This window comes from Merops nubicus, unplaced genomic scaffold, assembly GCF_000691845.1.
Source record: "Merops nubicus isolate BGI_N331 unplaced genomic scaffold, ASM69184v1 scaffold2008, whole genome shotgun sequence".
Taxonomy (NCBI): domain Eukaryota; kingdom Metazoa; phylum Chordata; class Aves; order Coraciiformes; family Meropidae; genus Merops; species Merops nubicus.
In genome coordinates, this window is record NW_008627655.1 from 152,756 (window position 1) to 179,776 (window position 27,021).

General features: G+C 36.9%; 1 protein-coding gene across 1 annotated transcript in view; it reads right to left on the minus strand.

Moving 5' to 3' along the window:
• Positions 1 to 27,021, minus strand: part of DENND1B (DENN/MADD domain containing 1B) — a 96,412-nt gene that overhangs the window by 51,317 nt on the left and 18,074 nt on the right. The window contains exons 4-9 of the mRNA XM_008946386.1: positions 25,642 to 25,711; positions 23,853 to 23,933; positions 21,092 to 21,151; positions 19,221 to 19,274; positions 16,325 to 16,435; positions 3,054 to 3,154 (exon numbers count right to left, since the gene is read on the minus strand). Coding sequence (XP_008944634.1) covers positions 3,054 to 3,154; positions 16,325 to 16,435; positions 19,221 to 19,274; positions 21,092 to 21,151; positions 23,853 to 23,933; positions 25,642 to 25,711 — 477 coding nt within the window. The remainder of the gene's footprint in view (positions 1 to 3,053; positions 3,155 to 16,324; positions 16,436 to 19,220; positions 19,275 to 21,091; positions 21,152 to 23,852; positions 23,934 to 25,641; positions 25,712 to 27,021) is intronic.

Sequence of the window (27,021 nt, forward strand, 5' to 3'; positions counted from 1 at the left end):
AATTGTTTACTAACTCCACCGTGTTTTCTTCGTCTAGAGCTAAAATGAAATTACTTTCACTGACAAATATTTTGCTATCTTTTACAAAAATACATTTATTATCTCTTCTTTTTTGGATGGTTGTTCCAATTCTCACATTGGAGTTCTCGTAACAGAATTCAAGGCTGAGACAAGCTACATGGAGGAAGAAAAAACATGCTGTAGTAAATAAATACCCAGTATGCTCACACGCTGGACCTTGCAAGTACTCAAACTGGCCAACCCTGACAGTGTCACAGTTCACACAGATGTTCAGTACTCGTGGGTTTGGTCACCCTCAAGAACATCTGTTATATTAGGTCTAAAACCAGTCTGAATATCAGGTTGCCTAAGAGGTTCTTTGTTTAAAAAGGAAAGTGGAAGAATTTAAATAATTTTTTTTAAATATAGCTACGTTTTACTCAAATATACATGTCTTTTTTCATGCTCATAAATTGCACCATCTAGGTAGTTTTTGTAATTTACCAAATCCTAACTCACACAGATTTATAGCATTTATCTTTATGAAATTTTGAAGATACACAGTCCAAGTAAAAAAAAAAATTGTGGATTTCTCTTCAATCATGTTAGATGATTACATGCAAGAAGTTGCAGGATCAGGGCCTATCTTTAGTAGATTTAAATGTATTTTAACATTGTTTAGGAATGGCCTTACTCCCTCAGAACAAACAAAATCATCAAACTGATAATCCCTTACTTCATTTATCTGCAAAACATTTCAGACCAACACAAAGAAAATGAAAGTTCATGGGATACATCTCAACAAAATCCACATAAAACAATGCTGAAGTAGTTTCTAGGTATGAAAACACATGTTAAGATAAAAGGAAAAAACGTATTTTTCTGAAAAGAACTTAGCTCTATCAGAATGAACAGAAATAAAATACAAAAAAAAAAAAATTAGAAAATTATTTTGTTAATTTTAAATTGACCCGATCCTCCTGGACTGCACACTAGGTCTGGCCTAGCGTAAACTTCGACCTTCTGAATTCATTAGGTTTTATAAATCGATAGATTACATGCCTATGAGGAAAACATTTATTTACTGTTAATAACACCATAACGTGAGGAAAGCTAAGTATTCAATGTGGTTTTATTATGATATTCCAACCTGTCTCACAAAATAACCATTTAAACAAGGCATGATGAGACAGAGAAATGTAAACGTACAAAAATCTGAGTTAAGAGATCTGAATTATAGTTACTGTGGTAAACCCAACTGTGCATTCCCTAGCATGAATTTTATGTTTCCTTTTGAACATCTCTAAAAAAACTGAAACTTAATTTTCCCCCCACTTTGTTGTACCACTGTGAAAAAAAAGGGATATAAATGAATTTTTCAAGTTACTCCATGCTTCTTTTTAATGAGTAAAAACATTTCTCAGGTCACATCATAATAACCTCAAATATCAACTTTTATCATCATCACAAGAAGCTGTATACAATATCTAACATTTTTCTTTCTGGAAACATTATCTGTGCTTAGAAGGGGAAATAAAAAAAAAACACCTCTAGTATTCAGGATGCACTCTGCAGGGTACAGTTTGAATAAAGGTGTTGATCTACCTTCTGATAATAGCATTTATGGATGATACTGAAGGAATTACAAAGCTTCTGGTGGTAAGCTCAAGTAATACAAAAACTAAACAAATATATCCCAGCTCTACCCACATCTTGGTGTATTTTATCAAAGCTAGAAGAAGAAACAATTAGGACAGAGTTTCTTCAAAAGAAAACTACCATTATAGATGAAAGGCATAGCTATAGTTGAAAGTAAAAGGAAGACTGAGAAAAGAATATTTTATTTCTTTTTAAAAAAACAGTAAATAATATACATATGAAATATAGGAGCTACCACAGAAAAAGATATACCATGGGCAAATATCGTAAACTTGAAGAAAAACTATCAAAGAGACTTAAGGAAAAATAATGAGAATTTCTTTGAAAACAACAAGTTCAATAGACTGGGTGGAGTTCAATGGAACATCAATATTTATAGGTTTAAGGGAAAAAAAAAAAAACAACAACAAAAGCTCAGCAACCATACAAGTATAATTTATTTCTGTGAGGAAAAACATTAATATCAGACACAGGCTTACACTGGTAGGCATACGATTTGGACTCTTTTTATAGAGAATTATAATTCTTGATCTGTAAAATAGCTTTAAATGGCTCATTTTTCCACCACAGATCCATAGGACCTAGTTAAAGTGAAATTCTCTAGGGATAGATACTCCTGTTTTAAGTGCTTTAACAGAAACTCTCATTTAGTATCTCTGGCACTGCTGCGAATAAAATAAAGTAGATCTCTCGTTAGGCTGAAATCTTGAAACACATGCATGTGGAAACATCGTCCCTTGAAGGATCAGAAGTGAGTCAAAAAGTGATTCTTTCTTGTTCAACTTAAAAATTTGCCAGAACCACAAAGTCTGTAATGTGAACAGAAACACATCAGGAGAAGTAGATTTTTTCTAATGAAAATTTTGAAGTGCCAAGAGGAGTTTTTAAGCTCTTTCAGGAAGGTGCTGGATAGAATCCTGAACCTGTCTGAGTCTAAAATACAAATATGAAATCATTGTATAGACCTAGGGGAAACACTGATGCCTGCTACCATCTGATTCTGAAAAAAATGACCTGTTTTTTTTCCAAATGCTTCTACTAGTATCATTTATCTCAGGTTAAAATAAATACCAAATAAAAGAAAACTGCAACAGAGACATTTAAATTATTGAATGCATTCTCTTAACAGTAAAGCAGGAACAGGTATCATAACCATGATTCTAAATGCTGCATTGATAGTAATCAGCACTGTAACTCAAGGTACCAGTTCAACCACCAGGCAAAGGCATGCTGAAGTATCTCTATTTTTACCTACTCGATCACTGAAGCATTGGTTTGAGTGCTTTCATAAACCAGCTCCTGTATGTTCAGTCACTTAAGTGTTTTCAACAGTTACCTAGAACCACAAGGTGGGTAGGAATCTCAGAGATAGGGTAACAGGTTAGCTGTCTTACCAGCAGTAGTCCAGAAGGTGTGGAGGAAGCACTGGGATGTAAATGTGTTGCCAATACATTGGATATAACAATGCAGCTGACGCATGAACACAAGCAGTTAACTAAAAATAAAAATACACACACAGAATTGGCAACAAAAAATATGAATTAAAAAGAAAATACAAAATCTTAAATTAACTATTAGACATGCAATAATCTTAAGCTCACCAAACCACCTTTTATAGCATTTCAAAAATTACTTTTAATTGTTTAAGCGCATCTATGAAGGACTCTGATACACATATACAGTACAACATTTGCAAGAAGTCAGGCTAACAGGAGAACTAAAAGTTAGCCCTTCTCAGCTGTTTCCTTGAAAAAAAGGAAAACAGACACGCACTACTTGACGTGCAGCATAGTCAAACACGGGTACTGCCACGAACACACAAAACTTCAATGCACCCCAGCTGCAGTCAGCTCCAAGGAGCAGGAAAGACTCCGGGGAGTTTTTTGGTCCACATTTCTGCTATTTGGAACAAGTGGAATTGACCCGTACCTGCATGAACCCTCAGAAGAGCACTAAACTCAGGAGCAGGATTTACTGCTGTCTGTGTCACTATATTGATTTCCCAACTGCCTTTAAAAAAAATTTGAGGTGAATATTCCCTGTGAGAGCAAAGCAACTTTATTACACTTTGCCAAAACTCCCTTCCCAGAGCAGAGACTGGCGAGTCTGGCACAATGGCACAAGCGCAACCAGAAAATGAGGGACTCCTTGATCAGGAAAGGAGGTGCTGCAAGCTGCTTACCATTCAAAATGGGCATCCCTGTTTTTCTAGAACAAACAAGCAAACAAAAAACACACAAAAAACCCCACCCCACTCCCACAAAAAAAAAAAAAATCCATGACATTAATTAGGAACATGGTCAACTCACTTCTCAAGTGAACAAAATAATCTGTAATACCTAAAGAATTTGATCTATCAAACACCACTTTGTTACCTGGGAGCCACTCAGATTTATCTATTGTGCAGTCACAGAGTTACAATAGAGTAAGAAAACATCAAGGCTGCGTTCAAAATAAGGTAACGTATATCCAGCACATAAAACACTATACAAACCTCATTTAAAAAAAAAAATTAGCAAAGGGAATACCCTACAGAGGACACTTCAGGAAAAAGACAAGATTGTTCTAACATTTTATATCACACCAAAATTACTATCTCAGGTGTACTTGATAATAGCACTGTTTATTAGACATATAGTTTTACAGTAACAAAATGAAGAGCTAAAAATAATGCGTAAATCCTGTCTATACAGCAAGAGTTAAAGCATTACAGATTTTATGGGGGGGGGGGGGGGGGGCTTTTTGTTTTTTGGGGGGGGGGGGGGAAATCTCTTTGTGGAACAGATCAGCAGTTAAAGCTTTCACACCCTGTCTTGGACATTTAGACTTGTAAATAAAAATTATACTGCGATTCTGTACATGTATTTTTACACTAAAAATGAATAAACTAATTACAAGGGCATTGCAGCAGAAATCATGGACAATTACAATTTGTGCAGTGTAGTTTGCTCAGCACTCAGATTAATATAACACGATTAAATATGGAAAAGAAGAGGGTCTGAAAGCTCCTGAGGGATATCATTAGGGCAAATTGCCAAGGAATGAAACATGAGCCAGTCAGGAGAGTCTGGAAGCTGCAGTAGTACCAAGGGATTTGAACGTTCGACAGTTGGAGCTTCAGTAACGTGTGAACTGCAGGTTAAGGTATCAGGAGACTCTGCTCACTGACACACAGAATGTCACTATTGACCAGCGAACCGCCCGAGCCTGACAGCTACACAACAGAGAGCCAAGGATATCATAATTCCCTACTTAAACTCTTCGTTTCAGATTAACATCTCGTTTCTTAGCCTCGCAGCAAACCTCTGCAATCACGCTCAGTTTAGGCTTATAATAGCGGCTATTTTAATACATACTACGTTGTTATGAAGAATTAATTGATTTGGGGGAAGAAATAAATGAGTATCTTACCCCTTTTCTACACTGTGAGATAGATGAGTTTTATTTCCACATTCTCTCTCTCTGTAATTTAACTAACACTACTGACAGAATCATGTTTTTTGCTCTTTTACTCAAAATGAATATGGAATTACTCATTAGTATGTTCACACACTGTTGTACACAGTGTATCAATTTCAAACCACAAGTACCTATATAAAAATGAGCATTTTGTCGATTTCAGTCATAGACTGAAGTAAAGCTGAGCATGCAGCATATCCCCCACTGCATACAGCTGCCTCCTCCTCCTCTTAATAGGCGCTCTTAAATTATGAATTAAGATGACTATACTATTTGCATGAAGAAATATTTTCCTGTCTTACGCATCTAGCTGTGCTATATTTTAGTTATTGCTTTAACAGAGGAAGTTGATAACTCCTTAAAAACATTCCAAGTTATTATTAACACTTGTTTCACAATCTGTATTTTGGTGGGGCACTCAGACTGGCATTTGTTTAACATTTTTAATTAAAAAAAAAATCTACTGAATTCTACTATTTATATCAGGGAAGGTAAAGATCTGATCAAGGTTTTGTTGTATTATTCCTTGCTTTTCTATTTAATAACATCTTAGAGTAGCATTTTATTTAAACATTTCTTCCTATGCTGCTGCAGTAGGTTTCCAAACATTTTTCTATGCCACGAATATGTTGTATAGGTTCCTGTTGCATACAGCCCATGATACAAACAGCTATTGGATTCTGCTGTTCTTCAAACTGTGTGACATTTTAATACTGTGCCAACTTTGCCTTTAAGCAAATACTGATGATTATGGATTTCATATTAAAAAATGCACATTTTCTGGCAAATTCTTTTTTTTTTTTTTTACTATTTCAACCACGACTGCATTTCTCAAACATGTTAGCTATTTAAATCATTCATATCTTCAAGTGACAAATTCACTCTTCTAAATCAAATGAGGACTACTGCAAATCTCCAGACAAGTTCAAGAGATCTGCAAAGCATCTGGGAAGCAGGTAGCGCCCAACTGCTTACATCAGAACAGAGAAGTCCATATAGAAGACATTGCATTTGGGCGTGTCTGTTCAGGAGCAGAGCCAGCCAGGGCACTGAAGGAGGAGAAGATAAGGCAGAGAGCACAGCACAACCTCCTAGGTGAAGAAGTGAGCATCTGTTGCTTGACCAAGTGGTAAGATCTTTTGCAGAAAACAACTCCTTACACTACTTAGGGGGAAAGGCATTTATACAGAGCCTGTCTATTGGTTGTTATCTGTTCCAAAAGAAATTATCAAGATCTGTGTTTTTTAAAAAAATTCTAGGAAGGGAAATGTCATAGATCAGAAAAATCTTTTTTGAGACAGGTAGTTGTTACCCCATATTATCTTGAAGTTGTCTTCAAGGCTTTGTACAGCCTTACCTATTTTGCCAGCAACAAGTGGAGATTACATCAACTGAAATCCACTTTGCAGATAAGCTTGTATATATAAGTGAAAGCATCTGTCCAATAAAATTTTATATAGATATATATACACACATGTATCACTGCTCAACTCTGCAGTGTGAGAAAAACTCTTAAATTATAGCAAAACAGCGCTGCAGAACCTAGTTACTACAAATCTGATAGTTTATTACATGTTTTGGAGCAAAAAATGATGTTGAGACAGCCTCCCATAGTCCACTGCCCTTCAAAAGACACACCAGAGTCATGTTTCTACCCATGATAAAGTGGATGGCCAGCTCCCAAGTGCAGTTTTTGTCTGTTGAAGCCCACTTGTTAATATTGAAAAGAACTTTTAATATTTTTTCTTCAAACAACTTGATTTTTAAGACTGTTTTTCTCCATTTCAAAGAACGTCTTCTAGGTTGAGCAACTTTTATTTCAAAAATTAATCTAATTATGTTTTTAAAATTGGTGTAAATAATGTGGTTTTGAATGACATAAACATGAGCCAATTGACTTGAAAAAAAAAGACTTAACAAAAAATGTCAATGCTCAACACTCTAATAAGGAGACAAATTTAATTTCAAATCCCTAGCCTTTGCACTGGATACGAAAAGTAGTTTCCTATTCCATTCTATCAGTAATGAATTTACTAACATTACTTAGTACAACTGTAACTTTCATTCTGTTTCTAATCTCTTCTCACAAGACACTGCAGTCAGCACCACCATATAGACTTTCAACACCCTGCAAAGAAAGTATGTGGTGTTTTCTCCAGAGTTTTGTAGTGACTCTGGTACAATAATTTTCTGTCTCCTACCAACAACAACAAAAAATATTCAAAAATGCTGGAACTATATGCACGATGCTAATACAGTATCTGCTACCCCAGTGCTCTCTTCTATCAACGAACCTTTCCAGGCTGAATGTGAAAGGGGAGTGGCTAACATTTTTTTTCCCCCCCTCTTTTCTCAAACACTGCAACACGTCTACAGCCATACTACTCTGGTTGAAAGATTTTCTGCAGACTCACACATTCTGCTCATTTGATACTTATTACCCACATAGTTTCAATGAGTAACATGAAAATAATGGTCCTGTATTTTGCACAAAACTTACCTGGCACTTACTTTCTATCTATAGAAATTATTTTCTTCAAAGCCTTTTCTATAACCAAAGGTAAAAAGAGAGGCAGAGCTTAGGTGGCAAGATTTGCACACACCATAACACAGAAACTAGAAAGACAGAAACTGATTAGCAGAATCTTGTCAGAAAGCCAAAAACTGCAACAGAAGTTAAATAAAATGCTAAAGTAAAATTAACCTGTGATACTTTACAACCTTTCAAAATCTACTGTAAGCAACTAAAAAATGACTGTGATAAAACCATTTCCCGAAAAACCCTCAAACCTTGTCAATCTCTGTCAACACCACGTCCAGAAATGAGGACTGGTGTGCTCCCTCCCCCCTCCCTCACAGTCCCACTGGGCCAAAGAACCGCTTCCCTCCCACTGCCTTGACCACACATATGTTGAGAGATGCCAGAGATTCCATTTTCTCATCTACTTATTAATACCTATAATAATAAATTGCAGGGGATGGGTCATCATTTTATCACAATTCCAGGAGCTACCACCAATTTGAACCAGCTCTTACTGCTTTTACCCCAGTAGTCCCAGCTCATGAGGAGTCCCACGAAAGGACTCTCCACCTCCTGGAAGGGGAACCGTCATGCAGGTGAAAGGAAACCTCTCTACACTGCTACAATGACTAAGACTACCAGCTTTGTTTGAGGGGCATCCATATCTAAAACTTGTTTGATCAGGAATGAGATCAGGCTCCAAATCCATACCAGACACCTAACTGTCACTACCACCTCCCTTCCCATCATTTCTTAAATGCGTGGTGGGAAGAATGCTGGGGAGCCAAAGTGGGAAGGGAGTTCTTGCTTCCACCAGGTTACAAGTGAGTGTAAATTCCGTCCCAGCTCTAAACAGTCAGACCAATTTATAAGCTCAGTCCATTCTGCTGGCATTGGTGGGAAGTCAGAAGGCACTACTGATGAAAAAAAAATTAGCAACAAAATAGAACAGAATATACTGTCCAAGCCACAATATCCAAAGCCACCTCTTAGGCATTTCTTTAGCTCCTTGCTAATCATTTCCCATCTGCCATCTCCATAATCTTTAAGAAGAGGGAGGACCTTAAATGAGCCATAATGCATTTTCCTCCTGTTGGCAAGATGAGACTCCCAGCTCTCTTCTCTCACAGAAGGGAGAGAAGGGAAGAGAAAAACATTTCCAGTCCACAGATGAAAATTTTAACTTTCTACACTGTGGAAATTAAATGTAAAAAAGAAAACACTAATATAAAAAAACTTATTGTCTCCCAGCTTTGGTTTTGGTTGGGTTTTTTTGTTTTTTTTTTTTTTTTTAAGTATTATTCATTTCCTTTTATCATTGTTTCTGGTGAAGGAGAGGGAATAGAAGAATGTTATTCATGAATTCGACAGCACTTCATATACAATCAGTTTCACTCTTTTCTTGCAAATCTTGATTCACAAAGCAACATTATGGCATCACTCTTGTGCATTTGTTTGGAAGGGAAAGGAAAAGACTGCAGACACGGCTTGTTCCTTGCCTATGGCTCCAGGAATGACATGTTTCTCAATAATGGGAGCTGAGCAGAAAATAAAATTGAAGTGCTAGTAGACAGGTGAGCACTCAGCAAGGACTACTACTGGCATACTGAGGCTATACTGAGGACCTACATGCCCTGTTACGGCTAATCAGAGGTACCTATATAACCAAGTAGGTGTGAGTGGCATAGGAAAAAGCTGCACAATTTGATTCTGTTACTGAATGTCTTCACCCCACAAAGGCTTTTAGTGTTTTTCAGAGCTTGAAAATGAAACTTCTGGAAGACAGTCATCAGCTTTTACCCCTAACATGTTACAGACGATGTTAACTAACAGGTCTCTTCTGATATTTGTTTATCCTATCATCATAATAATATTATAAATAATATTACATAATAAGTAGTATCATTATTATGCTTCTTTATATCATTGGTTCAATAATCCCAGTTTCCTCATAGTTCTTCAATTTCATCTTTGTACATTATTGATATATTTATTCCCATTTTGACATTCGTTTCTTAACTTCTTTATCTCTTCCTCTCTCACAAAAAAACACAGAAGAACATAAACTCATACATCTTTTTGTCCCTATTCGTGACCATCTCCTGACTCCTGCTTTCCTCCCTCCTTTATTTTATGACCTGTCTCCATGGAGGTAGAGCTACCCTCCCACAAAAAAAAAAATAAAAAAAAAAAAAGGGAGTTCTGCAAATGTTTCTCACTTCTGAAAGGACAGTTTCCAGGAAAATAATTTTTATTAACATTTCCTCCCCCAGAGTAACTCCATGGTATGTTCTTCTGCCATACACTAATTAAGAAGCAGCAGGGAACAGCTTCTTTGTGAATAGCTGACAGACAACTTATTTACTGCGAGCAAAAGTAGAGATAACCACCAACCATGTTCATCTCGTCATTTTGGAATGACGAGAAAGTTTTGGAAAAAAAGTCTGTTTTGGAAAAAAAAGATTGCTAAAGCAGCAGTGACAAAGAAAAAGGGGAACTCTTGCCATAATGGTGCACCAAAAGAGAGAGGTGCTATTACACTCACACCCCCTTCAGGAATTCGTCTTTACATCTTATGCTTCAGGCAACCACCAATGACTCCCAGTGGTATTTGTTTTTTACAGGGTGAAACAGTTCTGGTCAACAGAATAGGGATCATCTTACTTTCAGTTCTCATAGAGCCTAACCACACAGGACCCAGGACTTCAAGGTTTGGATTGCACATGCCCACAGCAGTGCCTGCACTGGCTCTACACAGCATTTCATTCCAGCAGGTTCTGCTGAATTGCCAAAGATTACATTAACTGGAAAATTAAAAAAAAAAAAAAAAAAACCACCAACTTTAAAAAGCTGCTCATCTACTCTCGGACCAAATGGTCTAATTTGACTTCTAATTATGCTTCTAGGAGCTTGATGAGCATCAGTGGGATATCTCTTCTGCCTTGCAAGCTAATGATAAATTCCCATCCATTCCTTCTTTTCCAGGAGCTAAATTTAGCCCCTGCACATTTCTGCCCACTATGTACTACATCACATGAATTCTAGATACAAAATAAATTATAAACCTGTAAGTTTTTTAATTATTTGAACAGTAATATTTACAATGGATGTCATACACTTCATAAATTCATTTTTTTCATTCATAATTGTGACTGCACTACAATACACAATTAAAATAAATTAGATGCTATAGCTCATTCAATCAGAGCTGGTAGCATCTCCCTAGCATAGGGCGATGTGAGGGCGTGACTAAGGGTATGACAGCTCCCAGTGCCACGATTTTCTCCTACATGGCAGGCCTGTATGGAGCCAGTTGTTCCGCTGTCTTAGATCCTTAATTTGCACCAGGGAAGCAGCTCCATAAATACCCAGCTTTGAAGTCATAAACCTAAAAATGAGAGGAGCTTTCTGTCTTTCCAGGTTCCACACTAACATGCACTGTGCTCCAAAACCACATCCCAACAACCTGGCCTAGTTACAAAGCACTGCTTGGCAGCTCTTTTAACCATATCCATGCATCTCCAACATGTAAACCACAGAGAGATTTAAGTGAAGTGAGAGAAACAGACAACCACCACAATCTTTTTCTGATTCAGTTAACGATATTGCTGCCTTGGGACATGGGGATTTCAGAATAGGCTCAACATTCTCAGATTTAGGGTTGGATGCAGGAGTGAAGCGATTTACAAAGACAACGTGTTTAGAGTAAGGGGAGCTTCCCCTTCTCTGGCAGGTGGTATTACATTCCCCAAGGAGCCCCCATGTCTACCCAGTGCCTAGGTGACCATAGATAGCATGACCGTACCTGAACAAGACTAATGAGGCAAGGAACATCAAACCACCACTCAAGTCCAACTCACTATGGTGACTGAGGGCAACTGCAGAAAGCTCGTGTATAGGCAACAGTAGAAGTGATTCCACAAAGGCATGTTTGTGTGTAAATTTATATTCAGTACTCTCTCAACAACAACAAAAAAAAAAGGTCCGTATCTTTTATTGATGTATATGTTTGTTTTTACAGGGATCACCAAAGAAACCTACGGTTGGTGCGAAGCAGAACTTCATAACCACCACGCTCTCAGACGCATCAGACTTGTATTACCTGCAACAAATACTGGTCAGAATGGAGATAACATTTTGAAATTTGCTTTAAAGCACAGCATCCTTTCCAGCTGCCAGTGCAGGCCGCAGAAGATACACGCTAGTTAGCATATTACTGACAGGATGATGAGAAAGCTCCTGTCAGACACTGGCCAGCCGGGTGTCTGAGACAAAACGCACAGCCCCAGCTGACTAGTTAGGGGAAGACTGGTGAGGTACAATTACAGAGGCATATGACAAGCTTTCATGCTTGAGTGACTTGAGAACCGATGACATGGCTTTAAACAGCAAACCTCCCTACCTCCGGTCACATAACAGCAATAAGTCAACTGATGCACTGTTGTAAAATCATGATTTATTCCTTTGCTTTGAATACATGAGAGTGTGGTATGATGTTCTGGTAGACTACCACAGCAGGTGCACTTGGGGCCGAAACATCTAGGGCCTGCCTCCAGCATGCATAATATCAATGCTGCAGTTCAGCCTTCCTGGAAGAGCCAACCCCAGCACTTCAAAAATTTACAGAAAGGCTGAGTTAAAAAACTCTTTGTACTGAAAATCATATAGATCCACGCAACTAATAGGAATACATGCAGATGCAGTGACGTGTGAGAAAACAGTGTTCTGCAAGAACATACAGCGTGATGTTTAGGAAAAGTCTTCCTCTTACAGCTCAAGTGAAACAACTAACAGCCACCTGACAGGTAAACAGATCAATTCCTTTGTTTCATTCATCCTTTCATTTAATCCAAAACCATACAATGGTTCTCTTTCATAGTTTACTGTTCAAAATCCAGAAATGGTAATTTTTGCTACAAACAGATTTTACAGAGCATAATCCTCAGGCTAGCTGAATCCATCTCACTCTAACACTAAGCCTGAAGCAAGCTGTGAGGTTGGTGATAATCACATTATTAAAGTGGCTGGAAAGAGACAAGCTAATAAAAGAATCAACAGTTAGGGCAAATAATGACCTCAGAAGCTACAACAGAAAGGAACGGTGGGAAGTTTCCACTTTTATCTTGGTAGTAATTGGTAAGCAGACAAAGATTTCCACCAAAGGAGTTTTTAAGTGGGGGTGAAACCACAGAAAATCTATTTAAAGAAAGATGCAAAAAACACATAACAATTGCAAAAATAAGAAGATGCATATAATACGATGTCTGCTTAGCTGAAACAAAATATAAACTGACAGCTGAAACACACCCTCAGGATAAAATGGTACTTATGTTTTTCTTTCTTTTTTTAATCAAAAAACTACTCAACAGCTTAAAATATGCAAGCTTCTTTTCTTCTTCTTCCTCCAAAGGAAACTTCCTTTCTAAATAGAGCATCATTTCCCCCCCTTTTCCATAATAGGACTGATCCTTTCCTTGAGTATAATGAAACCATGAAATATACAGGGCAGAAATGCTAGATGAAGAATTCCTGTACATAAATAAGGGTAGCTTTCCATTCCTGCCCCCCCACCACAAGAAGGGCAAGGAGAAGGTGAGCAGGGCCTTGAATTATGCCTTTTGTTATCAGTCACTGCCCTGAGATAGTGAACCAAAACGGAGCTGATAACTCAAAGGTGACATCACAACCCAGTCTTCACCAACTGACATAAACACTTGATATTCAGTTAACCCCAAAGATAAGGCACAACTCCCTTAACAGAAAGTTGTACTTTATAGCACTATTCTTGAACAAATAGTCTTTTCAAGTATCAAGTTGTGATTTAGGAATATTAAAGCACGACCTTTGCAACACAAAGAACCAGTTTGCTCTGTTTTGTACACAATGGTGAAACAGCCCGAAGTAGTAAATACTACTAAACACACTCTATTTGCTTGCTTGTGTTATATTAAGCAACCCAACATTTTAAAGAAGAAACATCATATGCCAAAAACACATTTAATCATTCTTGGCAATTCAATTAGAGCTACCGAGACGTTAATTTACTTTTTCACTGTATTGCTCTGTAAAGAAGCAAGCCTTGCATCAATCCTGTTCTGTTTATGAAAGAGATTAGCAGGTAGCAGTTCCCACTGAAGTTCCTGATAAATCAGGTCTAGTCTTCTGTTTTATCAGAACTCATTAGTGCAAAGGAAAATCAGCCTAGTCCTACAGCAAAAGTGGATCCAACATGATGTAGCAGTAATTTCATTTCACTATGACTTAAGCAATGCTAGTAGACTGAAAAAAACCCAAACAAAACAGAAGTAAGCGACTTGATGATCCTAGAGGTCCTTTCCAACCATAGTGACTCTATGAAACTGACGTGCTATTTTTGGACTTGACCTGCAATCTACTATTTACATTCACAGCTTCGGGACATTCTTCAGAACTTCCAAATGTCACTACAAATGCCTGCTGTTGGTACCTATCCTTGTCCAGCAGAGTGATAGGAATTATTTTCAAATGAGGACATGATCAAGGTGGCTACTCCTTCATGAAAAGGTTTGGAATAAACAGCTAAATCTTGAACAAAGTAAAAAGTTTCTCCTAAGAAGCATATTGTATCTGCTGTTCTGTAATGATTTCCAAAGAGCTTGGAAACTGAACACAGAAATAAGATGGTCTAGAGATCAGTGCAGTCTGATTCTGATACCTCTTCTCTTGTCATATCGTAGCAACAGAGATCAGCTGAGATGTTCAGTCTAACAAAAACCAGTCTTAAGAAGATCCCAATGTCAGCTGAGAGTTCAATACCAAATTATGTTAAGCAGACAGACACATGTCCACCTGCAGAATGACTCTTCCACAGGCACAGAGCTGTCATCAGGATTCCTGTCTCCTCTCTACTGGAGCAGTAAGAGAGGTTTGACTGGGGCATCATTGGAGCTAAGGGGTTTTTTTTTTTTACAGTGTATTTTTAGATTTTTGGTTTGACTTTTGTTGTTGTGGGGTTTTTTTTGTTGTTGTTAATATAGCAAGCTGGGTCCCAGACTGGCAAACTGAAAAAAAAACTGGATTCCATGTTTTTGCTGCATTGTATGAACTTCTACTAAGCCAAGTTCTTTGAAAGGCCTTTCCTTTCAAATTCTCTTCACTTGTTTGGGTGGTCTTACTACTTCGTTGTAATGCCCAGTTCTTCCCCCAGAGCTCTTTAGGGGTGAAGAGGTGGGGGGGAATGAAAAAAGTGTGATAATATATAGAAATGTCCTAGGGTGAAGTTTTTGGTGGCAAAATATATATATATATATATATATAATAGACTACTAAAATGGAGACTGATTATATTTATTTACTATTTGTTTTTCTGGCTTTCAACTGTTCATGTGGCCTGTGGTTATACGACCCCACGTTTCCTTCACCCTCCAATCACCGTGGCTTTACTTAGCTCCACGTTCTGCAAAGCACGGGTCAAGTGCTGTCTTTGTGCGTTCCCCTGACTGCAGCACTGACTGCAGACTCAGGGACCCAACGCTCTGGTGGTTAAAGAAAAAATAAATAAAAGGCAGTTATACACTTGGTACTATACCTAGAAAACCTGTCAGCTCTTTATGGCGATTCTAAATGTTCTCTATTTTCAATTTACTTTTGACTCAAAACAATTTAAAGAGGTTTTATCCACTATTTACAACCCAAAATTTCTCACTCCTTACACACATGTATTGGAAATCAGCACCTCAAGTCTTTGAAAATTCTCAGTTGTAGTAGTATATCCAACCCTGTGCCTATGTGTTGAAAATAACTGTTCATTTACTTGGTAGTACAATTAGCAGTGTTCAGGAACAAAGTTGATTTTCCACCATAGAAAGCACATTGTTTTATGTAGTACTGTTAAAAAGCACAAAGGTATTTTCAGTGACTCTGCTTAACAGGCTAAAGATTCTGCACAACAAATATACTCTATGATGAAAGTCAGTTCTAAAGTGACAGTCTTGTACTAATGCAAAATTAATCTCAGGAATATTTTCAAAATATAGGATATTTTAAAAATTCATAACAATGTGTGAAGAGTAAAATAAAATAATATCTGAATATTTAGGTATACTTTCAAAATGAAACACAACATTTTTTATTAAGCAGTCTAAGCAGGCATAAGAGGGGAAAAAAAAAATAATGTGGGCAGTAGCTTAAAACCTTAAAAAAAAAAAAAAGAGCTATTTTGAGTTGTACATTATTATCAGTCTGAAGAGCTGCTCCAAACCAGAGCTATTACAGTATGCACTCCCAAACCACTCTAACAAAGATGAATCTACCTATTACCAGGTTAGGATAGCAGCTATTATTATGGACCCTTGATTTCTTTCAAGTAGCTCCAATGGAATAAGCCACAAGTGAATAATAAAGATCTTATAATAGCCCTTAAGAATTCTTTTTAGGTTAGAAGGCACAGAAATGAACTCAGGAGAGTTAAAGAACTCTCATCTCCTGATAAGAAAAATAATTAACCTGACTTAATGTATCTGAGTAGGTCTTATATAAATCAGACCTTTGTACTTCAAGAGCCAGACTAAAACCATATATCAGAAAAGTATGTAGATATTGTCTTATAAGTACACATGGAAAATATCTAAAATCACAAAGGTCTGTGGGTCATTTTGTGAAATGTTCAATATATTCTACTTAAAAGGAAATGTGTGAAGTACTTACAGTGCTTAGTTTCCTAGAGGTAATAATGATTCGTCTCTCATGCAACATACTGGCATAAAGTTGCAGCATGTTGTTCACATCCACAGCAACAAAATATTCAGTGAGGTTTCTCTGTTTAAATAAATAAGATGTTAACAATATAGCAGCAGGAGTAGCTACATGAAACATTTTATATATTTACTTCCAAAAATTTCTGTCAAATCAGTAGATGGGGAAAACACAAAAAAAACACAACCCAAAACTATGAAAGAACTCCCTGTGCATTGAAATTCGTATCCTTTAAAAATAATTGGTTGGGGTTTAAACCAGCGAAAAACTAACTTGGCATAAGTTAGTAGTATTTTGCTCATTTGATTATGCTTGTAAATTTAGAATTCACCTCTTTTTTTTTCAAATTTGAAAAAAATATGAAAACTGGTATCATATCAATAACACCATAAGCTATTATGTTAACCATTACTTACAACCCAGGAAGAGATCTTCCATCACTGCAATAAGTATTCTGTCATAGTTAGAATAATAACAACTCTGCTATTTTGCCAGGCCCTCCCGAAGTCAACACTTTTTATTCTACTTCAAGTACAGCAAAACAGCCTGTTGAAAAACACCAAGCTTTTGCTCGAGCTGCACGTGCCAGGACACAAAATGTCCAGCAGCAGGTACTGGGTCCTTCCTGCAGCTGCCCTTTTTGCCACTCCCACTGTGCAGTGTCATGAAAAGTCAAGTCACCAGCACCTCTTATTTGCAGTTCATACAACACAAAAGTGAGAAAAAGAGGCTGTGGCCTCTCTGGCTCACGGCCTTCCACTGCCAGGGAGTGTGGCGTTGGACAGAGCTGCTGTTCACCCGCTGCTGGCTTATCTCCTTACAGGATCCAACACCTGAAAATCTAACTCGAGTTGAAGCCCAAATGATGAACAGAAGGTTGACATCCTTTCTGGATATATTTCAATATGAAATATAAAAAGATGATGAAAAGACAAATGAAGATCCAATGAGTGATCCAGTTTCATATAAATTCAGAAATGTATTATTAATTCAGAGACACAGATTATAGACTTTTCGGCCTATGCTGCATAAGATTTTGGAAGAGATAAAAGAGCTTTAAGGCCACAAACATTTAATTTAGAAAGAAACTCTAGTCCTTTGGGTGCTACTTTTAACTGGTTGTCTGAGGCTGATGTACCACAGCCACTTGAGTCCAAGTTACCTCAGGCACCCTCTATCACTGTAGCTGATAACAGTATACTGATTCCATGTTGTAAAAGCCACAGTAAAGAGCTTGTGATCTTGTAAAGACCAGTGTATCTTTGGGAGACAGTCACAGTTACTTCTTCATTACATGTGAAAAGCTACTGCCACCACAATATGCACACCTTACAGCAAACAATAAAATTCATTTTAATTTACTGTAATTACCTCATCTCTTCACTCCCTCCATGTCCTAACTCTCCATTAGTACCACACTATTTTGATTCATACTGGATTAAACTTTTATAAACAGAGAAAAAAAACAATTATAGGAAAGTGCCTTGAAAATTACTTTTCCTTTCTCCCACAGAATGAGAAAAATAAATCCACAGTGGCACCACCGCACGATCATCTATCAGCTGGAGGCCCAGAGTGAAACTTCCCCACATTTTCTTCAAGTTGAACACATAACACACCTTCTAGCTGCCAAAGCTATGTTGAATTAGAACCCCAAACAATAAGCTAGAATAAGAGAAATCTTTAAAATAGAGGAATTCAAGCCATAGGGTGAAACAGATAAAACCAAACATTTAAACAGCCCTTGCAACAAGGACCCTCTGTTGCAGTCCTTTATCCAGCAATTCTCTGCAGTCCTCTGGGTTGCGCCATTTCCTCCGTGTCTGTGGTGGGGACTCCTTTCCTCCACCACCATGCCCACAGGCTCCCTCTCGGCCATCAGCACCTGCCCGCTCCTTGCCAGCCTTGATTCCCCGGTTCTGTCTCCTCCACCCGCCCGTCCCACCCTGCAGCCCGCGAGCTGCTGCCCCCCTGGGAGGGGAGGTCATCAGGTGACCCTCCCCTCTGTGCCTTGCCCATGCACTACCACACACTTCTGTCACCTTGTCCCATCCACCACCACACACCTCTGTCACCTTGTCCCATCCACCAAAAACAAGTTCTGTGGGTTTGAGATGTGGCAAGTTCCCCAACAGCTTACTTGCAGAGGGAAATTATTATTTGAAAGTGTAAAAATGCACATCTATACATCCAGATTTAAATGCAAAAGTGGAAAGCAGAAAGTTTCAAAGGTCTTTTATTAGGTATTATCAAGCTAAATATATCTTTGAGAACATGATCTGAGACTTCCACGTTTGCAATCTACCTACAGCACCGTCAAGGACTCGTCTACAGCATGCAAGTCTTCAGAAATAAAGTAACAACCATGATGACCATTCCTGGTGCATGGTTACCATTCAAATGGAAGCAGGTATGGAATGTTTTCAAAAAGCCTGAAACAATGCCTTCTTACAGAAAAAATAACTGCATGTCTTGGCAGCTGAATCTGCAGTTCAGCAACGCAATGTTTAAAGGGCAGGTATTAAATAACACGAGGTACAGAAGTAGAATGTATTTTACATAAATAAAGCCAACAAATGAGAACAAGCCAAGTAATTATGAACACAGGTTGGGTATAGCAGTGGTCAAAAATGCGCTGTTAATACTTTGAAATGGGTTAATGGTGAATGCAGCAGTAACTACCAGCTAAAGCTTGCAATAAGAGACATCAATCATATTCTAAAAACAGTCTTGGAAAAAAAAACACAAGCACACAAAACCATCTCCTATTGATAAAAGCAGAGTTCAGTGATAGCCACAGAATGAGGTTGATACTTCTAAATATTTAAAAAAGAAACTGCATACTTACACTTTCAGGGATTGTTGGCAATCCAGTTATATCAGGAGTAATGAAATACAAGTGCTGATCAATGGGGAAAAATAATTAATAACTTACACACAGAAAGCAAAATTTCTTTTTTAAAAAAAATCCAACATTTAGGATTTCCAACCCCATCTTCGTTTAAGCAAATAGACATTTTTTCAACAGCATTCTTACCATTACTAGACAAAGAATTAAGCAGATCACAACACGAAATGACAAGTTCTGGTTCAGAACAGCACACGGACCAAGGGAACAAAACGCTGGGCTGCAGTTTTGAAATAACACTGAAATTAAGCCAGCTTTAAATGCTGTCACAAGTAGCATTGATTAAATTAAGCACTGATTTAAAAACTGAAAACAAAAAAGAAAATTTAAAGGGACAACATGTAGATTTAGAATGGAAAAGTAAAAATCATTCACATTAGAAAATTAATTAAATAGAAATATTATTACTTATAATACATTTCTTTACAAACATCTTTGAATCAAAAATGTGGTAAGAGAAATGCAAGGTCTGGCAACTTGAGATTTGGCAATCATTTATGAAAGACATTAGCAATTTTATGCATCTTAGTTTGAAGCCATCTAGGATCTAAATAGAAAATGGATTCAAATAAAAACAGATGTAATTTAAATTATTCTCATTAATCCAGTGATTTTAGTAGTTATCAGACATGGATTTAGCTTAGTAATTTTAAGGCATTTTTTGCATACTAGTCTAAGTCTTGAAGGACAAAAAAAAAAAAAAATGTGAGTGCCTTCTAAGTAAATGTGATATTGTTTAGCTTTTATTTGGTTTTAATGGAATTTTTACATTTTGCATAGACTTCCTCTGGGTTTACAGTATATTTTAAATTATAAATAACAACAAAAAGACACAGTTTGTTTTTAAGTCAAACTTGAAAAATATATACCAAAACATAAAGGAAATCTATAAGATATTAAACGTGCCCTGTGTTCAAGAAAATAAAAAGAAAATTATTAACTCCGGATAGGAGACTTATTAAACCAGCTTGACACTTTTAATAAAAATTTTTCCCCATAAATGGGGTCATTTGGTAACAGTTAAAAATGTAAGAAAAAAAACCCTGGCTTCAAAAAGGCATCCCATAAACATCATAGCATTGGAACAATAAATATGCCAGGTTATTGCTTTGCATCAACAGAGGGAAAAAAGCTAAGATTATTTTCTTTAGTCAAGAACAGGAAAATATTCAGATTAATGGAATGCCTACATTCTTCAGAAGTGTAGTGAGAACAGAAAATTATTTCCTATATGTAATAAGGTCACAGAATATTTATCAAAAGATTTTGGAGTAATAAAGTTCATAACTTAGAGAAGTAATTATTTATAATTAACAAAGTAATAATATTTCACTCATTAAAAAGAAAAGTAAACCAGAACTATGAGAAGAAAAGACCCATTACTGCAGTCTTTTAAGAGTCATAAAGCAGCAAAAATAACATGGTATGGAGTCCTTGCACATCTTTGTGAACTCCCTTAGGAAGCTGTATGACCTTGGAAGAGATACTAAATTAGTAGTTGCTGTCCTGTATGAAGTTTTCTATAACAAGGACGCTAGAAATTGCAAGTTTTGTTCATCAGTTTAAGGGTTTGATTTTGACTGTGGTTTCTGCAAAAGAATTATGATGCACATGCACAGAGCTCTGAAGCTGGACTGATTTAAACAGAATAGGTACATTCATATTAGACTGCTCTTTTAGGGTAGAGACAGCAGCAGAATTTCCCAAAGGACAGGTATAAATAAGCCTGAAATCGAAAGAGATATCCTATAGCAAGTAATTATTTCTACAATTACAATAGGCTTTAGCTAGTCAGTGCCTTTTAAACTCACCGATAAAAGGCACGGCTGTTTTTTCAAAACTTGCTCACTTGCAAAAATGATCTCTTGGTTCTTATGCAAGACAAGAGAAAGAATGAACAATTGACTTTTTATTTTTGCAACAAAAATGCCAAAGCTGACTCTAAAGCTTGTTAATATTCTGCGTTTAAAATACTGGCTGAAAATGTGTTTTATGCTTTGTATTCCTCCTCTATTTGAATTCAGATTTAACTTAGGTAGTGTTTCAAAAAAATTTTAAAAAAGGAAGAAAATCACTTGTTAGTCCTCTATGGGTAAAATAAAAGGGATCCAAACTATATTTAAGCTCAGGTTTCACAAACTCAAACTTCAGCTGCAGAATATTTGTTACTGGGACCAACAGGAGGGAGTAGAACTTGGCCCCTAACCAGTCCAAGGCATTTTGGTGTCCTCCTGACCAAGAATTACTGGGAAACACCATGACTTCAGATACTGGGTGTAACTTATGCATGATTATATACATGCAAGCCTATGTACCACTGTGGTATGGCATCTAAACTCTGTTTCAACCCCTATGAGCCTTACCCTGCAACATACCTGAATAAACCGGGGGGGAGAGATCTTTTTAAGTCTGCATCACAAAAATATGGAGCAGACTCATCCTGGCACAATGAAAAGCCATCTCATTACATCATTTCTACAACTATTTTTCAGATTGTATCTTCTCTTTAAGACTATTACTATGGATGGTTCCAGTCTAGCTTATTTACAATATACTAGGAGCAAAAAAGGAACAATACAATAGAGTAAATACACAGACTTCAAAGTGACCATAAACATTTCCCTGCAGTACTGAGCATTACAAAACCAGAGCATTTCAAGTCAGGCTAAGCAATTCCTTCCTGCTCTGCCTTGTCTGAACCCACAATATTTGCTCGATTGTACATGCAGCCAAGCATTTGGCAAGAGGTCTCCATTTAAATAATCATTGTTCAGCTAAAAGGATCACAAAGCTCTTTGACGTAACAAGCTACTGGGAACAAGAGACAATTGAGGAAAAAAAATAAAAATATTTAGGAGTCAGTACTACTGAAATAAAATCAGCAAAGCATCAACTTTATTGCAAGCAATTTGTCATCCCAGTGTTGGCAGCTGTATTCACAACATTCATTTCCAGGTTCATCACATTAATTCTGAGGTAGGTAAGTTTCTATGCAAGATGAACTGCAACACTGATAGCAACAGGCAGTAACATTCGGCAGGAAACACAAGGGAAAAAAACCTTTAGAAGTTCTCTATGTCCCTCTGAATCACAGTAGGATATTTAAAGAACTTTATAAAGTAGTTTAGAGTTGTCAAACTAGAACTGGTTATAATGATGCAACTAACAATAGCAAAATATTATACGATATACCAAAATATTGTTGGCCAAGGTTACTATGAATTGAAAAATAACTTGAAAATATTACAGTAACAATAAAGGAAAAGAAAGGAAAAACTTAGTAACAAACAATTTCAACTGCAGTCTCAAAAGTTTTGGTGAAAATCAGCACACAAGACTGGGAGGACATCCAAATACAGTAGATTAGCACTGTTCAAGGAGGGGAAATATTATGCCTCTATAGTGAAAAAAAGCTTAACAAGGAATCTGAAATATGACAAACTAAAATAAAGGTAGCATTATGTTAAGCAGCAGTGTCAATAACTACTGGAACAGAAGTGGTAGATTGTTTCTGTATGCCTTCATATTAGGGCCAGATACTTTTTCTAGAGTCTGTGTATTTGGCTCAGTGCAAAAAAAAAAAATTAAAAAAAAAAAAAAAAAAAATTTAACAGGAAATGACATGAATAAGGTCAAGATCGAAAAAAAAAAAAAATCTAATGATCTTCCACTATGTGCATAAGGGAAGCCCTTAAAAAAATCACTTCTCTGTCCTGCAAACTGTGATTGTCCAACCAAGGAACAGTTATTTGCAAGCAGACACTTAACACGTGCAGTAATTGTATAGATGCCATGAACACAATGTCTCAGAGACAGCAGAGGCTCTGTATTGGCTCTACATTTCATGTAGGCTCTACAAACATATCTAAACGTGTCCATATGCTTTTTCTGTTAAAAACTTTAGGAACTGTAACAGCAACAGGCTCACTTTTTGATGTTTCTGCAGCAACACCACCTTGCCATACTATCATTGTCCAGTCCCACATCACGAAGTCAGAGCCCAAGAGCAAGGCAGGCACAGACACGTTCTTTCACCTAGGTGTACTGAAAGTTTCACATAGCACAGTACACTTCTCCTACCGTCTCTCCTACAGCATTTTTGCATGATCAAGTAAAACCAAGAAGGGGAAGGAAGATGGGAAAGAAGCCAGCTTACACATATTTTTGTCCAATCTTGCAAGTCTACCTACTCAGACATAAGAGGCAATAAAACAGTAAGTGTCTCGTGATTCACAGCAGGAGAAACCAAAATTATCTACATGAAACAGCTGGAAGCACAAAAAAAAGTAGTTCTAGTACTGCCAGATCTCACTGCAATTTACTTTCTCATTCATAGAGCAAAATTCTAATTTCTGCTTCTTTATGACTATGACTTCAAAGAACAACATGAGACAGAGATAAACTCTATTCTGCACAGAGGAGGAAAAAACCCTGTTGGCCAAGCCAGTTAATGATGGGAAGTAACATAAGTTTAGTCTTTACCATTTTGTTTGTTTGTTTTTGGGGTTTGTTTTTGTTTTAATCTCACTTGCCTTCACAGTCAGTAACAGGAGTTAAACAGAGAATACTTACCACACTTAAACTGACTAAAGTGTTCGCCTTTGGCACAGGATGGCTATACAATGACTTTAACAAATCATTAGAGTCATTTTCCTGTAGGAAATATTTTTTAAAGATACTTAATTATATTAAGAAAACCAATTACCATTTACTACACACCAAACAATATACTGACAAAGATATACACATTTAATGAAAAACACGATTACAATTTGCAGTGAAATATTTATGAAGTATAAGATTCAGGCCAACATTTTATCTCAGAAAATTACTGTATTTGCAAGGTAAGTCTTATATATTTCCCCACATACTCCTTAAATGAATCACATCATTTGCAACTGAAAATAGTGTTAACACATCTAACTGGTCTGTGCATCTTGGACATTATCTTCTGAGAACTGTTAACCATGATACTTGTCTATTCAAGATTTTACTAAATATGCATCTTCATAGCTATACTGTATACTTGAAAAATGATTCAGACTACATCAGTTAGCAAGGTTTACTAAAAAGCACATGCAGCTACTGGGCTTAACTAGGATCCCCCACCTTGATCTCTAAAAGAGGCCTTGACTTGTGAAAGAGATGTGGCTGGAGTTTGTGTTTGATTTAGACTTTACATTCAGTTTATGGTTTTTGTTCATGGAGGTTAAATTCTTTTTGTTGTCGAAGCAAAACCAAAAACATCAGAGACAAGCAGGGCCAGCTTTTCAACATACTGAGTTTGCAGGAAGCTTCTGCCTCTCCCTGCAAGAACGATGTTGTTACTGGATCTCATACAAGTAAACACAACTTTGGGTCTAGCTCTTGGTCAAACAGTGCCTGGGCCAAAGGGAAGTAATGTTCTCTGCCAGCCTCCTGAGCAATAGAGATGGCACTAACCCTGCTGTCAAGTACCAACCTTAATAGCAATGTTTACTAGTACAGTGAAATAAGAGCCAAATCCAACGTCTCATTATACCATTTATAAGACTTAAATGTATTTCACATTTTATTGAAACACATCTAACACCAAACTTCCCTACTGCATATCCTTTCACATAAACTATCATTCTCTATAGTCCATTTACTATAATGCACAATAATTGCATATTCTATAGTACATATATTCTTGAAATGTCAGCTTTTCTAGTCTACAGCATATGGCTATTGATGCTTTCTTTAATTACAATCTAGTACACTAATATAGTTAAAGCAGAAAGGTATAGCTTTAATGTGTTCAGTAAAGACAGATGCCAGTATTTCCTTTCCTGCATAATCCTGGAATACGGCTAATTGCTCATGAATATGCAAACTAAACTATCATGGTTCTTCACCAAATGCTGCAAGTAAATTTGTCTTGCTGGTTGAGACGACAGAATTACGAGAGGTAGTTTTTAGTTAATATGAAGGGTGAAACAGTACATCATGTTTTATGCAGTCCTGAAAAAAAAAAAAGTGTTTGTAGCTGATAATCAGATAGTTCCAGAGATCTACAGTTTACAATCAATACGACATACAGATCTCCAGTGATGTGACACTTTGCTCACACTTCACCCAGGACTTGTTTATGCTCAGACTGACACTTTTTCAAGGTAGATTCTCAGCAGCTTTTTAAGATTAACATGGGATTCAAGTGAATGTGGCAAGCTTTATGTTCAGATTCTTTGAATTTCACTATGATAAATGTAAGAATTTGCTTCTAAATTCTACTAGAATTTTAAACTATTGAAAAGTATACAAGCACTTTACAGCACTTCAAATGGTAACAATTATTTCAAGGAAAACATTTTACACAAAGAAATAGAATATCTAAAATTACCTGTTCTTTAGCCAAGTAATCTGCCAGGGTATTTAACAGCTTGTAGTATACCTCAAACCATGGTAGGTAACTAAATCAGGAGAATAAAAAGCATTTTAATATTTTAATCAATGTATTCTTTCCAGTGCTTACAAAATGATTCTGCTGGCTTGCACATTTTTATAATATTCCTACATATAAATACAATGCATATAATACTTGTCCCCACAAATTTACCAGTACATCACTGATAGATAGCAGCAAAGCTGCGTTTCTTTATGCTGGACACCTGCTTGAAGTTCTGTTAAGCACAGATTAGTTTATAACACTTTCACATCTTATTACAGGCACAAAAAAATCATATTAAACATTGCCAAATCAAATTCCCATTATCTTTAATTGACACAGCTTTCAGTAGTTATTTGCCATTTTGAAATTCTACACCCTGTTGTAGCTGGTAGACTGCCAGAACTGCTGCTTCCCTGGAGAACAAAAACCGAATTTACCTGGGCAGACCAGGTTCCCACTATTTGACAACTGGTGCAATGCTATGCAATAGCATACATGTCACCTTATACACAAGAATTTTCTCCCTATAAAGTAATTTTAACTTCTGCATTAATGCAGAACTTCTAAAAATAAGAGTACATTCATCAATATTGTGAACACACAGCACATTAATAGACTTGTAACACGTCTGCAGCCAATATAAGTGCAATAGTGAGTTAGAACCCAAGATAAATAAGACATAACTGGAGAGCATGAGAGAAGAAACTCAAACACAGTGGCATCAGTGCCATTTTTTTGTCATCTGTTTACAGAACAGTTACCTTTAACAGTCACACCATCAGTGACCGCATGCTACAGGACCTTCTATAATTACTACTTAAGTCTATGAAACAGATGTAATAAGTCTTGTAAAATAAATAGTACCAGAATAAATTACTTCTTAGTTACAAATTACACACTTTCTCACATCTGTTAGACTTTTATCAGAAAGAACGTTACTAAAATGGTAATAGTATAGTTAGCATTAGTTGACTGAGATTAGAAGAGAGGCTTGGAAGAACATAAAGCCTGAAATGTTTTTACTGTATTTCATACCCATACATAACAACGCTCCACACTGTGTTATTCAGTGCAGTGTAAATCCACAGACATACTTTCAACGCATTTCTTACAAACTTTAGTGTGTGCTGTGGATAGATTTTAAATTCCCAATTTATACGTTTCAGGAAACTTGCTAGGTGCAGCTGAAAAAGCCAAGTATGCTGAACTGAAACGCCCTGCCCAGTAGGAAGAGGAAATCTGTCGGGGGAGTGCTGGCCAGCAGAGAAGCCAAGTCTGCTCTTGTGCAGCGAGCCCAGCCAAGGGCTGTGTTTTCTTTGTAACACCGCTCTT